Below are 14,390 nucleotides of genomic sequence, written 5' to 3' on the forward strand. Positions count from 1 at the left end.
CGACGCGGACTGCTGAAGATGCAGCGCGCGAATCTAAATCTCGCGACGGCGACGGCGCGACGCCGCGCGGCGACGCGCATCCAGTCCGCGTACCGCGGGCACCTCACCAGGCGCGAGCTCGTGGAGAACGTCCGGAAAGACTTCGAAGAGGTGATGCGACGCGTCGAGGGGCCGCTCGCGGAGGACGTCGCGCTCGCGACGACGACGCCGTTCAGCGTCGTCGAGCGGCCGTTCAGCGTGATGGGATGGGGGAAGGCGGGGTCGTCGGCGAACCTGTCGCCGCCGAGCGTCTTGGACGCGCTGGACGACTCCACGACGCTGTCGCCGTCGCCGGAGCCGCCGACGCGCGCGGCGAGGGTCGAGGAGGACGAGGACGAGGAGGACGAGGAGAGAGGCGGGGGCGCGCGCGCGGCGAAGAAGGCTGCCGCGGCGATCGACGCGGCGAGCGCGCGTCGGGGAGGAGACGGAGACGGCGTCGTCGACGTCGGCGTCGGCGACGAGGACGACGACGAGGCGACGACGAGCGCGCTGCGGCAGGAGCTCGCGTGGGCGCAGGCCGCGCTGGACGACAGGAGGCAGCATCTGCGACGGATGCGGATGCGCGCGCAGCAGGCGTCGACGCGGCGCGCGGCGCCCGCGGGGTGGTGAACGAGAGACGACGACGCGACCGCGTCCGACGCGCGCGCGCCGTGGTGGGAACCTGCGCGCGCTCGACGAACGTGCGAGCCGCGAAGCACCGCCCGTAGAAGCACGAAAATATAGTTTCAATCGCGCGTCCTCGCGCCTCGACTCGGACTCTAAGAGACCGCGTCGATCCATCAAAACGCCTCCTCCTCGCGGAAAAATCAATCACACTCATCGACCTCATCCCCTCGCCTCCATCGCGCGCGACGAGCCCCCCGCCTCCGTCGCGCGCCCCCACGCGCCCTTCTCGACGCCCTCCGCCCGCCTCCTGTAGTGATTACTTGTTATCGGACGGGCGCTCCTTGCCCTCCCACGTCGCGTTCCACTGCTTATCGTAGAACGTCGCCTCGTCCGCGAGAACGCCGAGCGTGTCCAAGTCGTCCAGACGCCGCACGAAGAGGCAAAACGCGACGGTGACGAAGATGGCCGTCTTCCCGAGGAAGCTCTGGTGCAAGTCCACGAGCCCGGCGCCGCCGGCGGCGTCGATGAGGTACGCGAACGCGTACCCAACCATCGCGGCGCGGCCGTTGATCTTCTCCGCCTCCGGGAGATGGAACCGCTTCACCCAGACCCACCACGGGACGATTGAAGTGTCGAACAAGCCGTCCTCGTCGTACACCGCGGGGCAATCCTCCAGGGCTTCGGGTCGTTCCACACGAGCGATTGTCGGGGTGGAGTTCAAAGGCGTCAGAAGCGGAGTTGAAAGGCGTCGATGGCGGGGATTGAAAGCAAAGCGAGGGACCCTGGGCGGAGAGACACGCCGGGAAAAGTCCTTAAGGATCGGCGTTCACCACGCCGACGCGGTCGTACGGGGACCAGTGTGACATAGAACGCGCCTTTGCGGTGGACAACCTCCGCGTCGATGACCGCGTTCCAGTCCGTCTCGCCGTCAGCGAGCTTGAACTGGGAGAGGTCCCACGTCCCGTTGACCCATCGCGGGTCGGACCACACCGCGTTGTCGGCGTTGGCGGCGCGCGTCGCCGCGGCGGACGACGCGGCGGCGGCGCGCGCGGCGGCGCCCGCGTCCTTGCCGGCAGCCTTTTCGCCCTCGAGCGTGCCGCCGCGCTCGAGCGGGCCGGGCGCGCGCGTCTTCGTCTCGGCCGCGACGCGCGTCACGACGGAGGACCTGGACGAAGCAAGAGTCGTTCGGAGGAGAGAAGAGTGGGTGGAGGAGACGAAGAGGTGAGCGGGGCCGTCCGTCGGTCGTCGTCGTCGCGAGAGACGGACGTGGTGAACGAATGAATGATGACTTTTGCGCGTGCTGGGAACACAGAGAAGAAAGCGGCACGTTTCCGCGGCCGATCGCGGCGCCGGAGTCGCCGCGGACGCGCGCACGCGAAGCTCGACGACGACGTTCCGGGGCGCGGACGCTCGCGCGAAGTCGCGCGCGGACGCCGTCGCGGTTTAAGCGCGCGTCCGCGCGGAGCGACGCGCGACGCGCGCGACACGCGCGCGCGCACCGCAACCCTGATGGGATTTCAGATAACCCTCCGGAAGGAGGGTCGAAAAAGACGGGACGGCGCGTCGACGGACGCGTCGCGCGCGGGGCGCAAGCGAGGCGAAAGCGCACCTGGACTTGGCAGCCTTGGCGGAGCGCGCGACCCTGGAGTGCGAGGCGGAGGAGGGGCGACGCGTCAGCGATCGTGAACGCGTCCGGCGGGGTCGTTCGCGCGAGGGTGGCATCGCGCGACTTTCTCCGATTGAACCTCGCGAGCGAGCGAAAAAAGCGAGCGGGATTCCCCGGAGACGCGAGACGCGTCGAGCGGCGAGACGCACTTGGAGGTCGCGGCCACCTTGTTCACCGCGAAGGTGGCAGTGCTAGCGATGGACATGGACATTTTGATTGTGCGTTCGAGCGGCGTTGACGCGCGCGTAACGGCGATGAGTGCCCCGCGCGCGCGGTCGCTGGTCGGTTTTCTCCGCAAAAAAAATAAATCTTTCGATTCACATTTCGATCTCGGCCAATCACAGCGCTCGATCTCCATATCGCTTCCACCTGCTTCCGGTGTCGACTTTCGTACGAGGCCACGGTAAGAAACCGGTCGGAATTCGTACTACGGGAAACGTATAAACGGTCCCCGCTGGCGTTGTTCGCTTTTTTCTCCAGATCGCGGGCGGGTTTCCGACTTTCGTTCGTTCGTTCGTTCGTCAAAGTTCTGTTATCACAAGCGTGCTCTCCACGCGGCTCGCCGGAGGCCCCAGCCTCCGACGAACTCGCGGGCAGTCTTCTACCGCGTGCATATTCTACGTCCTACTAATTCTGTTCGTATACGTGCGTACCCCCCCGAGCAGAGATCTCAGATCTCAGCTCCTCCGTCCGTCCACATCCGTCGCCGCCCGGTCTGTCGACGCGTATTACGATCGCGTCGATCGCCGCCCGCCGCCGGACGATCACGTCCGTCGTCGCGTCCATCACCGCGGCCCGACGTCTTGCGTCTTCATGGACCCGCCAATCTCGAGGTCGTCGTCCTCGCCGTGGTCCTCGACGACGGTGCCGTCCGCGAGGATCTTCATCTTCGTCTCGTCTTTTTCTTTTTCTTTTTCAATCCTCTCCCTCGTCGCCTCCTTCTCCGCCACAACCTTCGCGTTGGCGGGGAGGACGTTGTTACGCTGCTCCTCGCCCATCTGCTCTTCGGTGGCGTCGGAATCATTCTCCTCGCCGCTCAGCTCGATCGAGAACACGCTCTCCGGCGGCTCGTCGTCCTTCTCCGCGGGCGTCATCTTCGGGCGGTTCTCAACGCGCTCGCGCGCCGGCGGCCGCGCCGGCTCCGGGACGAAGGATTCCTTGGCGTACGCCGTCGCCGCCGCCGCGGAGGCGTCGGCGGCGAGGATCGCCGCGGCGGCGTCCGCCACCTCGCTCGATCGTTGCGCGTTCTGGGCCTCCGCGGCGATGTTCTCGCGGAGCTCTTCCTCGAGCTTCGCGGCTTGCGCGATCTGGGACTCGAAGTCGTCGAGATCGTCGTCGACGGCGGCGGGGACGTCGGCGATCAGGGAGACGGCGTTCGAGACGCTCTCCTTCGTCAGCGAGGAGATCTCCTCCAAGACGCGGTAGTACTCGCTCCCGTCGATGAGCGCCTGCTCCGTGCGCAGCTCGTTCACGCAGTCCCTGAGAAGCTTCGTGGAGCCAACCTCCTGTACGCTCCCGTCAAGCGAGTGCAGCAGGATGGGCGACTGCATCGGATCCGGGACCCAGCTGTCGCAGACTTCGACCAGGACAACCTCGTCGTGCAGCGACGCGTGCAGCGCCAACGTCCGGTTGTTCCCGTGCTGCCACACCGCGGTCTCCTCCGGGTCCGCGGAGTTGTCGTCCACGACGACGTACTTGTACTCGTACGTGTCGTCCGCGTGGATCGGCGTGGTGATCGTCCACAGCCCGCCCTCGGACCAACGCATCGGAAACGCGTTGGCGAGGTTCCAGTCGTTCCACGTCCCGACCATGGCGACGCGCTGCCCCGGGAGCGTGTCCACGAGAATCTCGAACTTCACCGGGATGTCCGCGTCGGTGGTGGACGCCGCGGACTTCTTCGCGTCGACGACGCGGCCCATGCGTTGGTTGTGACGAAGCATCTGCGCCGCGTTGTCGCGCGCGGCGACGTGCGCCCTCACCATCGTCTCCTCGAGCTCGGCAATCTTCCTCTCCATCGCGATCGCCTGCTTCTCGTGCTTCGCCCTGAGCTCCCGCGCGAGAACCTCCTCCGCGTACTTGACGTCGTCGTCCTTCGCGGCGTCGGCGCCGGCAGCCGCGAGCTTCTCGTACGCTTCCTCGAGCTCCGCCTTGACGACGGCGAGCGCGGCGTCGCGCTCCTCGAGTTTGCGCTGAATGATGTCGCGCTCCGCCTCGATCGCGAGCACCGCGCGCTTCGCGTCGTCGAACGCGTCGTCCTTCGCGGCGAGCTCCGCCGCGAGCGCGCTGATCTCGGTCGCCTTGCCCTCCAAGATCTCATCCGCGGTGGACGCGAGGTCGTTCTTCGCCGCCGCGAGCGCCTCCGTCGCGTCGTTGAGCTCGGCGTTCATCGCGGCGAGCGCGGATCGCACGCCGTCGAGCGCCGCCTCGGACTCCTCGAGCTGGGCCCTGAGGTCCGCGACCTCCGCCTCGTGCTCCGCCTTGAGCGCCGCGACGACGGCGTCGTGCTCCGTCTCGAGGCGCTTCCTCATGAGCGTCGCGTCCGCCTCGGACTCGTCGAGCTGATCCGTCAGGGACCTGATCTCCGCAGCCTTGGCGGCCACCTCGCGCTCTTTCGCGTCTCTGAGCGCGTCCGTGGTCTCGATGAGCGACGCGCGGATCGTCTCCACCTCCTCGCGAAGGCGTGACGCCTCCGAGAGCGTCCGCGCGAGCGTCTCTTCCGAGTCCGCGGCGGCGTCGCCGGACGTCTTCCGGTCCGCGTCAATCGCGGCTTTGAGGAAGGAAATCTCGCTCTTCGCCTCCTCGAGCGCCTTCTCCGCGGCGACGCGCTCCTCGGACGCGAGCGTCATCTCCCTGCGCGCCGCCTCGAGCGCTTCGCTCGTCGCGATCGCATCCGCATCCGCCTCGTCGTCGTCCTTCTTCTCCTCCGCGGCCGACGCCTCGAACGCCGCGAGCTTGGCGTCGACGGCGGCGAATCGCTCCTCGACCTCCGCCACCGCCTCGCGCGTCGACGCGAGCTTCGCCTCGGCGTCCTTCGCCTCCTTCCTCGCCTTCGCCAGCGCATCGAGGTTCTCGTCGTGCTCCTTCTCGAGCTGCAGAAAGTTCTTCTTCGTCTCCGCCTCCCACCGCTCGCGGTCCGCGCGCCACGCCTCGAGCGCGTCGCCGCGTTCGATCGCCGCGGCGATCTTCGCCTCCGCGTCGGCTTGAAACGCCTTCATCTCCGCCTCCATCTTATCCCGCGCGATCGTCACCGTCTCGAGCTGGCACATGAGCGTCTTCCTCGACCCCTCCGCGCGGTCGAGGTCGCCCTGGAGCGAGTTCAGGAGCTTCTCGCGGCGCTCGAGCTTCTGGCGAATCTCGGCGACGCCGCTGAGGTCCGACTGCAGCACGGCGCGGTCGGCGAACTCCTTCTGGAGCTCCTCCGCGAGGTTCGCCTTGGCTTCCCTCGCCGCCTCCGCCTCCTTCTCCGCCTCCTTCTTCGCCTTGTGCGCGTTCGAGAGCTCTCTCCTGAGTTCGAGCGTCTCCTCGAGCTGGCGTTCGAGGTCTGCCTTCGCCGCCTCGGCGGCTTGCTTGAACTCCTCCGCCGTCGCCTTCAGACTCTCCGCCATCTCCAGCGCCGCCGTCGTGTCCTCGTTCTCCGTGGACGCGGGCGCGAGCTCGTTCTCGTCGCGCAGCTCCCCGAGCTTCTCCTCGAGCACCTCGAGCTCCGCGGAGAGCTGCTTCTGGTGCTCCAGCCTCGCCGCGGACGTCGCTCTGTGCTCCTCCAGCTGTCGCAGCTGCTCGCGCTGCGCCCTCGCCCATCGCCTGGACGCGACGAGCAGCGCGGCGATCGGCGTGAACGGCGCGGCGAGGAACGCCGCGCGCTGCCACGTCGGCACCTCCGCGACGAGCATCCTCGCGAGCTCGCTCGCGGTGTACGACGGCGCGGCGGAGATGCCCCCGGCTTTGGCCGCCGCCGCCTCGGGCGCGCCGAGCGGCACCGGGAGAGTCCCCGCGTCGATCTCCGCGGACATCATCACCAGCGACGCGGCGGTCGACGCCTCGGTCGCGGTCGCCGTCGCCGTCGCCGTCGCCGTCGCCGGGTCGCGCGGGGGGACCGGTCGCGACGTCCCGCGCATGACGAGCGAGGAGATGCCGGCGCCCGCGACGGCGGCGCCGGCGTTGAGCGCGGCGTCGGAGAACGCGACCGCGGGTTTCGGGAGCGCGAGCGTCGCCGCGACGGACGCGACGGACGCGAGCGCGAACTTCGCCCTGCGCGTCCACGATATCGGAGCCGCCTGGGGAGATGGGGAGAGGGAGGGAGGGAGGGAGGAGGAGATCAGATCAGATCTGGGGGCGGCGCGAGAGAATGAATTGAATCGTGAAAGTTCGTCTCGGCGCGCGCGATCGATCGCGTTTGAACGCCGCGCGCGCGACGCCGGAGACGGCGAGCGACGCACCTTGACGGCGTCCGGCGCGAGGACGGATCGCGGCGGTTCGGGTTCAGGGAACGTGAAGATCACGTCGCCGTTTTCGGAGACGCGCTTCGCGCTCGGGGCGTCCTCGGACGCGCGCGCGCGCACGAGGACGACGCGGCATCGCGCGCTCGACGCGACGCGGCGACCGCGCGAGATTTTCAGCGACGCGACGGGCGCCGACGTCGGCGACGCGATCGCGGACATGTTCGCGACGCGAGCGATGCTCCTTCACGCGCTGCTCGCGGACGCGATACGCGGCGCGCGGAGGCTCGAGGACGCGCGCGCGGGGAGACGCGCGCGCTCGCCGAGGGAGGAGGTTCGCGGTTTTTTCCCGAGTGTCAGCGCCTGCGCTGGAGGCGGGACGCTCGCGGATTCCGCGCCCGCGCGCTCGACGCGACGCGCGATTCGACGATACGCTCGCTGCGACGCCTCGAGAAGAGAGACGCACGCGCGCGCGGTCGATGCTCGAAGAGGGAAGACGACGTCGCGATGCACACGGCGCGCGTCTCGGAGTGCCCACGACGCTTCGCTCCGCGGCGCTTTTACACGCGTGGCGCTTTTGAAAAGCGAACGCCAATGAGATACTTCCGCGCGAATAGACCGTCGTTCTGGAATCAACGCCGAGGAAACGCCCATAGACTTTCGGTCCGTTGAAATATCGTTCTCTCGTTCGCGTGACGGGGCACGTTTCGGTGGCCACGTGTACGCTCAACGTGTTTGCCCATACGGGCGACGTACTACGTATTCTGTACGAGGAGATCCCGAATCCCGATCGGATTCTACGATGAAAGTATCTGGGCCAAAACCACAAATATCGCGATCGAACGAATATCGCGATCGATCGATGAGTGCTGAATCGAGGTTCGGGCGACCGATGCGTCCTCAGAGTGTTTTCGCGCAGGCTGCGCGTGTCGTCGTGCGTCTCTGAAAATAACCGTCGTCGCTCACTTCTTTTCGTCAAAACCGTTCACTCCGTCTCGTTCCGCGCGTCGTCCCCCTCTCCTCTCAGCACCCCACGCCGCCGGCGCTCACGAACATGTCCACGAGATCGTCCTTCCTCACGTTCTTCTTCCCGACGTACAAGTGCGCGAGGCCCATGACCTGCATCCGATGCTTCAGCTGCGCGACCGTCATCGCCTCCGCCGCGTCTCTCCTCGCGCTCGCGTCGCCGCCGCCGCCGCCGCCGCCGCCGCCGCCGCCGCACACGTTCGGCGACGCGTTCTCCGCCATCGCGGCGCGCGCTTCCGCGCGCCACTCGTCGAGTACGCCGTCGCCGCGCGTCGCCGCGTCGGCGTCCGCGTCCGCCCTCGCCCTCGCCTTCGCCTTCGCATCCGCCGCGAGGCGACGCTCCGCCGCCGCCGCCCTCGCCTCCGCGGCGGCGAGCGACGCGTCCTTCTCCGCCTCGATCGCGACGCGACGCGCGCTCGCGTCCGCGGCCGCGCTCGCCGCCGCCTCGCGCTCGCGCTCCGCCGCCGCGAGCCTCTCGCGCGTCGCTCTCAGCTCCCCGTCGGCGGTCGCGGCGTCGACGCGTCGCGTCGCCGACGCGCTCTCTCGCTCGCGCCGCGCCGCGGACAGCTCGCGCTCCGCCCTGGACAGCTCGCTCGCGAGCTTCTCGCCGCGAGTCTTCTCCGTCTCGAGCGCCTCGCGCAAGATGTCCTCCCGCGCGGCCGCGCCTCGCTCGGTGACCTCGCGATCGCGCTCAGCCGCGGCGACGTCAGCCTCGAGCGTCGTCGCGCGCGCGTCGGCGCGCTCGAGGCGCGTCTCTGAGGGCCATTCCATACGAGCGAACGTCGGGGTGGAGTTGAAAGGCGTCAGTTGAAGTTGAAAGGCGTCATAGGGGCGGGGATTGAAAGCGAGGAGTGGACGGAGAGATGCGCCGGGAAAAGTCCTTAAGGATCGGCGTTCACCACGCCAACGCGGTCGTATGGGGACCAGTGTATAGAACGCGCCTAGCGCGCGTCGCGTCTCCTCCGCCTCCTTCCTCCGCGCATTCTCCGTCGCGCTCTCCCGCTCCGCGGCGTCCGCGCGCTGCCGTTCCCACTTCTCCTTCGCTCTGAGCGCAGCCTCGGCGCGCCGCGACGTCGCGCCGACGGCGCCGCCGACGGCGTCGAGGAGAAACGACGCGAGGCGCTCGTGTTTCCCCGCGCCCTCCGCGTCGCGCGCGTACGCCGCCGCCTCTCTCTCCACCGCGGAGACGACCGCGTCGACGGTCGCGTCCGGGGCGTTCACGACCGCGCCGACGCGCGAGGACGCGTCGGCGTGGAGCGTCGCGTTCTTCGCCGCCGCCGCCGCTCGGCGTCGCGCGCGGTAGTCCCTCCATTGCTTTTCGAGTCGATCCTCCGCGAGTCGCGTCCACGCGGCGCGTCGAACGTCGACGCCGCCCACCGCGGCGCCGTCGAACGTCTCCCTCGCGCGCGCCACCGACGTCGCGTGCAGCGCCGCGAGCGCGTCCGTCGCGGGGTCCGCGTCGTCGTGCTCCCCGAGCGGCGTCGCGTCCGCGGCGGGGAAGAAGGATGCGAGGTACGCGCGTTCGCCGTCCTCCGCGGCGGCGCGGCATTCCGCCTCGGCGACGCTCTGCCACGCGGTGGCGATGGCGGGCACGGCGCCGTCGTTGATCGCGTCGACGTACTGCTTCGCCATCCCCGCGAGCGCGGGGCCGTTGAGGACGTCGCGCCCGACCGTCTTCGGACGGCACCGCGAGAAGAGCAACGACACGAGGTCGTCGAGCCCGCGTCGGAACTCCGGGCGGAGGTCGGCGCGCGGCACCGAGGAGAGGTCGCGCAGCTGCGCCTCGTCGTTCACCGGTCGCACGAGCGGGAAGCACTCGCGCTCGGGGAATAAGCCTCGGATGGAGTCTCTGATGGCGTTCTTCGCGGCGACGCCAGGGCCGTCGCCGGGGACGTGCCTGAGCGCGGACTCGAGGTAATCCGCGGCGGTGCCGTCGGCGAGGTCGAGATAAAAGTCGCGAAGCAGCCAGACGAACGACGGCGAGAATCGCGCGAGGTCCGAAGCATCAGCCGCGCTTCTCCTCGCGCCAGGCCCGCTCTTCTCGCCGCCCTCCATCGCCGCCCTGACGCGGATGTGATCGGTCATCTCCGTCACGAGCGAGAGTCGGTCCAGCGCGGCCTCGTCGATCCCGCCCATCTGGTTGTAGCAGAAGAGCGACGACAGCAGCACCGCGAGCGAGAAGATCTGCGTCGAGTACTGCCCCGTCTGGTCGTACGCGTCGACGCCCTCGGTGTCGAGCAGCACGAGGGAATAGCGCTCCCCTTCCGCGGTGACGCACGGCACGGGCTCGGACCATATCCACAACCCTTTCGTGCACGGGCGCACGGTCGGGCCGACCGCGAAGCCGTCGCGCCCGCGCGCGACGGACGCGAGCTGGTTGAGGATGAAGGACTTTCCCTGACGCGCGCGGCCGCACACGGCGAGGACGCCGACGGGGCCGCGCACGCCGCGGAGGCACGCCAGCGCGTCCTCGCCGAGCGTGAACTTCTTCGCGGCGTCGTCGTAGGAGAGGAGGTGGAGCGCGCGCCCGGCGGGGGGTGCGGCGGGCGCGGGCGCGGACGCGGACGCGCTCTTGGAGGAGAACATCGCGCCGAGGAGCCGAGGAGGATCTGAGGAGAAGATTCCGCCGCGCTCCCCGGCGAAGCTCCGGGCGCGAACGCGCGCGACGACGACGACGACGACGCGGGCGCTCGGGCGCGCGAAGACGCGGGTCGGGTGTCGGCGAGGCGAGGCGCGCGGCACGCGCGAGGCGCTGTGAGAAGGGCGCGCGCGACGTGCGGCACACAGCTGTCGTTGTATTCCGTTCAAACGGCGCGGTCGGGTCTTTTCACGTCAGCGCTCATCGGCGACGACGCCCCAGACTCCTCGTCGGCGGCGTCTCCCTTCGCTCGCGTCCGCGCCGCGTCCTCCGTCTTCTCCCTCCTCTCGCGACGCCTCCGTCCGCACGAGAACGCGAGCCTGACCGCGAGCGCGGCGGTCAGCGGCGCGCCGACGATCACGGTCGCGTACGTCGCCGCGCGCTCGCGGATCCTCCGCGCGTCGTCGTCTCGTCCGCGTCCCTCGCCTCTCGCCTCCTCCTCCGCGTTATCGCCTCGAAGGTCGCTCCTTCCGCGCGCGACTGCGCCGTCGTCGTCGTCGCAGTCGTTCGCGTTCCCGACGCACCCCGCGTCGTTCACGTTCGTCGCGCGGTCGCTCCCGGTCAAGCCCGTCAGCGGATACCGCGGGTCCCGCGGCCGCGGCGTCGGCGTCGGCGTCTCGTCGCGCGTCGAGAACGGCGAGCGCGCGGGCGCGGAGGCGTCGCGCGGAGGAGCGTCGGACGCGGCGGCGGACGGCGCGACGGCGAGGACGAGGCACGCGACCGCGAGGACGACGGCGTATCGCGCGCGCGGGGGAGACATGACGAACCCGTGTGCGCGCGCGGGAGGGGGGGTGTGCGCCGCGCGCGAGCGACCGCCGCGCCGCGGCGACGCGAAGCCTTCCGCCTCGGAGCCTCGAACGCGACGACGACCGACGGGGCGAGACTGCTGTGTCTACTGTAACTAAAACGAAACCGACTACCCGCGCGATAACCGATCGAGCTCGTCCCCGTGCTCCTCCCTCAGCACCCGCATCACCTCCACGAGCACCCACGCGTCGAGCGCGGCGTAGTGCCGCTGCCGCTCCGTCAGCGGCCGAGCCGACCAGTCCGACATCCGCGTCGACTTATCCAACGGCTTGCCGAGGACGACGCGCGCGACGTGCGAGAGCCCGACGGCGTCGCGCGCGCGTCGACGCTGCTCCGGCGCGGACCACGGGCCGCGGACGCGCGGCGCGGCGCCGGCGTGGGTCTTTTCTCTCGCCTTACGAGTAGTATCATTTTCCTCGCGCGCGAGCCGCGCGCCCGCGTTCCACACGCGCTGCAGATCCACGATCGGACCGACGCCGACGCTCTGGCCCCGGCGGCGCGTCGCGCCGCCGCCGCCGCCGCCGCCGCCGCCGCGGTCGCCGTCGCCGGGCGCGACGAACCCGCCGAACGCCTCCGGGTGCAGCTTCGCGAGTCGCCTCAGGTCCTCAGCGACGCCGAAGCCGGTCTTGAGGATGTTCGTGTCGGAAAGTAACGCCCCGAGGGTGGGGGTTATCGCCCCCGGGCACGTCTTCAGAACGGCCGGGACGTCGATCAAAAACACGTCGTCGCGAGACGCGATCTGAAGCAACGCGACGACCTCCGCGTCCGAGCGCGCCTTGGCGTCTTCGTCCATCTCTTCTTCCTCCTCTTCTTCTTCTACTTCAAATCTGCCGTCGTCCTCGCCCTCCTCCGCGGACGCGCCGCCAGACCCGCTGCCGCCGTCGCCGTCGCCGTCGTCGCGCCCTCGCCGCCGCCGCCGCCGACGACCCCGCTTCTTCCTCCCCTTCCCCGCGCCGCTCAGCGTTCGCGCGCCGCCGCCGCCGCCGCCTTCGTTCAACGGCGCGGCCCACTCCGTGTCTATCCCGACGACGTCGACGCCCCTCAGCCGCTCGCGCGCGAGCCTCAACCCCGCCTCGTCGTCCACGAACACGACGCGCGATTCCCACAGCGACTCTGGCAGCCGCAGATACGCGTCCCTCCGAGCCTCGGCGGCGGCGAGAAGCTCCGGCGCGCTGACGAGGGCGATGTCCAATGGCAAAACGAAACGCGGTCAGTCATCGGCGGTCAGTCGACGGTGGACGCGATCAAATCTCGAAACAAACCGAGGGATGGGCGAAAGACGCGAACGTTCGCGCGATAGCGATAGCGCGCACCTCAGACGATTAAACCACCACGACGCGTCGTCGAACCCCGCCCTCCCCGCGAACTCGCTCGCGACGACGACGTCCCCGGTCTCGACGAGCCTCTCCACGACGTATCGCATCAGCGCGACGTCCTCGCCCGCGTACCGCAGCGCCGCCTCGTGCTGCCCTCTCTCGATCATCCGCGCGATCGTGCTCTCGAAGTACGTCGCCCTCGCGTCCGGATACTCGGCGTGGAGCGAAAAGTGCTCCACCGCGAGCCACGCCGCGCGACGCCCCGCGTGCTCGTCGAGCCGCGCGCACGCGTCCACGACCGCGCGGCGCAGGTCGCGGCTCGGCGACGCGTGGCCGGCCGTCGCCTCCGCGAGCTCCGCGGCGAGGTCAAACTGCGACGCGAGCACGAGCGCGTCGATCGCGTCGCGCGTCGCGCGCGTCTCGAGACGGAAAAAGACGATCAGCCGCGTCGCCGGGGCGTGCCTGGAAGCGACGTCGGGGTGGAGTTGAAAGGCGTCGAGGTCGGGGATTGAACACAAGGGTTGGGAGAGGAGTAACGCCGGGCAAAGTCCTTAAGGAACGGCGTTCACCACGCCAACGCGGTCGTATGGGGACCGGTGCGAGGAGAACGCGCCTCCCCGCTTCGAACAGCGCGTCGACGTAGGCGTTCATGAGCTCGCGGACGTCCGCGGCGGTCGCGCCGCCGGGGGCGAGCGCGTCGACGACGTCGTCGAAGTCGAGGCCGTACGTCTCCGCGAGACGGATCACCGCGCGCGGCTCGAGCGCGCCGAGGCTCGCGTCGACGGCGACGACGGACGTCGTCGCGCGATCCGCCGCGCCCGCGGCCATCGCGCGCGTCAGCAGCGGCACCGCGGCGTGGCGATCGCCGCGGTCGACGTACCTCTGCCGTCGCGCGCGCGCGTCGCCGCCCGCGAGCGTCTTCGAGTCGACCGTCTCCCTCGACGCGCCGGCGCCGGAGACGCGCGGCGCGCACTCCAGCAGGAGGTGGACCATCGGGTCCGCGCCGCCCAGCGCGAGATCCTCAGCCGACGCGTCGCCGTCGCATTCATCCCCCTCCCTCTTCGCATCGTCGCTCTCGCGCCGCCGCCTCAATCGCCGCCGCGTCGTCAAGACGAGCTCGATGCATCGAACCACGAACGCGGGGACCCCCCCCGACGACGACGGCGCCTCCGACGCCGCCGCGAGGATCTCGCGCGCGTGCTCGCGGAGCTCGTGAAATTTTTTGCCGTCGCGCTCCAGCGTCAGCAGCGTCGCGACCGCGACCTCGGCTGGGGTGGCGGGGGTCTTCTCGACGTCGATCGCGCCGCCCGCGTCCACCATCGCGGTCGCGCGCGGGGCGCCGCGGACGCGCGGCGGGTCCGCCGCGCGTCCGCCGCGGTCGTGCGCGCCGCGGATCGGGGTCGTCGCTCGACGACGACGCGGGCGAGCGCTCGCGCCCGCGCGCGAGTCGCGCGGCGGCGGCGACGACGACGACGACGACGACGGCGGCGACGACGCGACGCGTGGCGCGAGGAGGCGTCGCCGCGGGAGTCGTCCACACGCGCGCGCGATCGTCGACGCGATGTGCGTCGCGCGCATGGAACGGCGCGTCGTGCGCTCGCGTCTTGTGTGACGACGCGGCAGCGCAGCGTGCCGTCTCTTCGAGGGCGGGTCGTCGAACGCTTTTAGTGGTACATTTTTTTCTTCGTTCATCGGTCGGTTGAAAGGGGACGCGATCAAATGTTGAAACCGAGGGTGCGTGTCGGAAGCAGAGTGGCCGCGGCCGCGGTCGGACGCGGGCGATCGCTCGCCATAACCACCCGCGCGCGCGCAACGCCCGCGTCCGTCGAGTCCCGCGAGCGCGTTCGAGCCGCGCG

The 14,390-nt window shown here is 69.9% G+C and overlaps 6 protein-coding genes across 6 annotated transcripts; 1 reads left to right on the forward strand and 5 right to left on the reverse strand.

Annotated features, from left to right (window-relative positions):
• Nucleotides 1-18: 18 nt before the first annotated feature.
• MICPUCDRAFT_52156 (uncharacterized protein) lies at nucleotides 19-648 on the forward strand (the record flags this gene model as incomplete). Its single annotated transcript, XM_003062325.1, has 1 exon — nucleotides 19-648. One exon carries the CDS (start codon nucleotides 19-21, stop codon nucleotides 646-648), a length of 630 nt encoding a protein of 209 aa, XP_003062371.1.
• Nucleotides 649-744: 96 nt separating this feature from the next.
• On the reverse strand, nucleotides 745-2,555 carry LIL (light induced like protein). Its single transcript, XM_003062557.1, has 4 exons — nucleotides 2,461-2,555; nucleotides 2,255-2,287; nucleotides 1,521-1,810; nucleotides 745-1,323 (listed from the first exon to the last, which is right to left on the reverse strand). The coding sequence occupies exons 1-4, from the start codon at nucleotides 2,520-2,522 to the stop codon at nucleotides 962-964; spliced, it is 747 nt and encodes a 248-aa protein (XP_003062603.1). The 5' UTR covers nucleotides 2,523-2,555; the 3' UTR covers nucleotides 745-961.
• A 275-nt stretch (nucleotides 2,556-2,830) lies between these two features.
• MICPUCDRAFT_48556 (carbohydrate-binding module family 20 protein) lies at nucleotides 2,831-7,268 on the reverse strand. Its single transcript, XM_003062558.1, has 2 exons — nucleotides 6,748-7,268; nucleotides 2,831-6,585 (listed from the first exon to the last, which is right to left on the reverse strand). Exons 1-2 carry the CDS (start codon nucleotides 6,967-6,969, stop codon nucleotides 3,097-3,099), a joined length of 3,711 nt encoding a protein of 1,236 aa, XP_003062604.1. The 5' UTR covers nucleotides 6,970-7,268; the 3' UTR covers nucleotides 2,831-3,096.
• A 2,035-nt stretch (nucleotides 7,269-9,303) lies between these two features.
• Nucleotides 9,304-10,359, reverse strand: MICPUCDRAFT_21700 (uncharacterized protein; the record flags this gene model as incomplete). The annotated part of the gene is made up of 1 exon (XM_003062559.1): nucleotides 9,304-10,359. A coding segment is annotated over one exon (1,056 nt), but the record flags the coding sequence as incomplete, so codon positions are not given.
• A 218-nt stretch (nucleotides 10,360-10,577) lies between these two features.
• On the reverse strand, nucleotides 10,578-11,171 carry MICPUCDRAFT_52160 (uncharacterized protein; the record flags this gene model as incomplete). The annotated part of the gene is made up of 1 exon (XM_003062560.1): nucleotides 10,578-11,171. The coding sequence occupies one exon, from the start codon at nucleotides 11,169-11,171 to the stop codon at nucleotides 10,578-10,580; it is 594 nt and encodes a 197-aa protein (XP_003062606.1).
• Nucleotides 11,172-11,295: 124 nt separating this feature from the next.
• Nucleotides 11,296-13,854, reverse strand: MICPUCDRAFT_52161 (uncharacterized protein; the record flags this gene model as incomplete). The annotated part of the gene is made up of 3 exons (XM_003062561.1): nucleotides 11,296-12,390; nucleotides 12,532-12,905; nucleotides 13,129-13,854. The coding sequence occupies 3 exons, from the start codon at nucleotides 13,852-13,854 to the stop codon at nucleotides 11,328-11,330; spliced, it is 2,163 nt and encodes a 720-aa protein (XP_003062607.1). The 3' UTR covers nucleotides 11,296-11,327.
• Nucleotides 13,855-14,390: the final 536 nt, after the last annotated feature.

This window comes from Micromonas pusilla (assembly GCF_000151265.4).
Source record: "Micromonas pusilla CCMP1545 genomic scaffold MICPUCscaffold_12, whole genome shotgun sequence".
Classification (NCBI taxonomy): domain Eukaryota; kingdom Viridiplantae; phylum Chlorophyta; class Mamiellophyceae; order Mamiellales; family Mamiellaceae; genus Micromonas; species Micromonas pusilla.

What these genes read in the sequence shown, in the direction of transcription:
- LIL (XM_003062557.1), bottom strand. Translation starts at nt 2,522, where the DNA reads ATGTCCATGTCCATCGCTAGCACTGCCACCTTCGCGGTGAACAAGGTG. An exon ending in AAGGTGGCCGCGACCTCCAA is followed by an intron (nt 2,288 to 2,460) that starts GTGCGTCTCGCC and finishes CTCGCACTCCAG; the next exon opens with GGTCGCGCGCTCCGCCAAGG. An exon ending in GCCAAGGCTGCCAAGTCCAG is followed by an intron (nt 1,811 to 2,254) that starts GTGCGCTTTCGC and finishes TGCTTCGTCCAG; the next exon opens with GTCCTCCGTCGTGACGCGCG.
- MICPUCDRAFT_48556 (XM_003062558.1), bottom strand. Translation starts at nt 6,969, where the DNA reads ATGTCCGCGATCGCGTCGCCGACGTCGGCGCCCGTCGCGTCGCTGAAA. An exon ending in TCGCGCCGGACGCCGTCAAG is followed by an intron (nt 6,586 to 6,747) that starts GTGCGTCGCTCG and finishes CCATCTCCCCAG; the next exon opens with GCGGCTCCGATATCGTGGAC.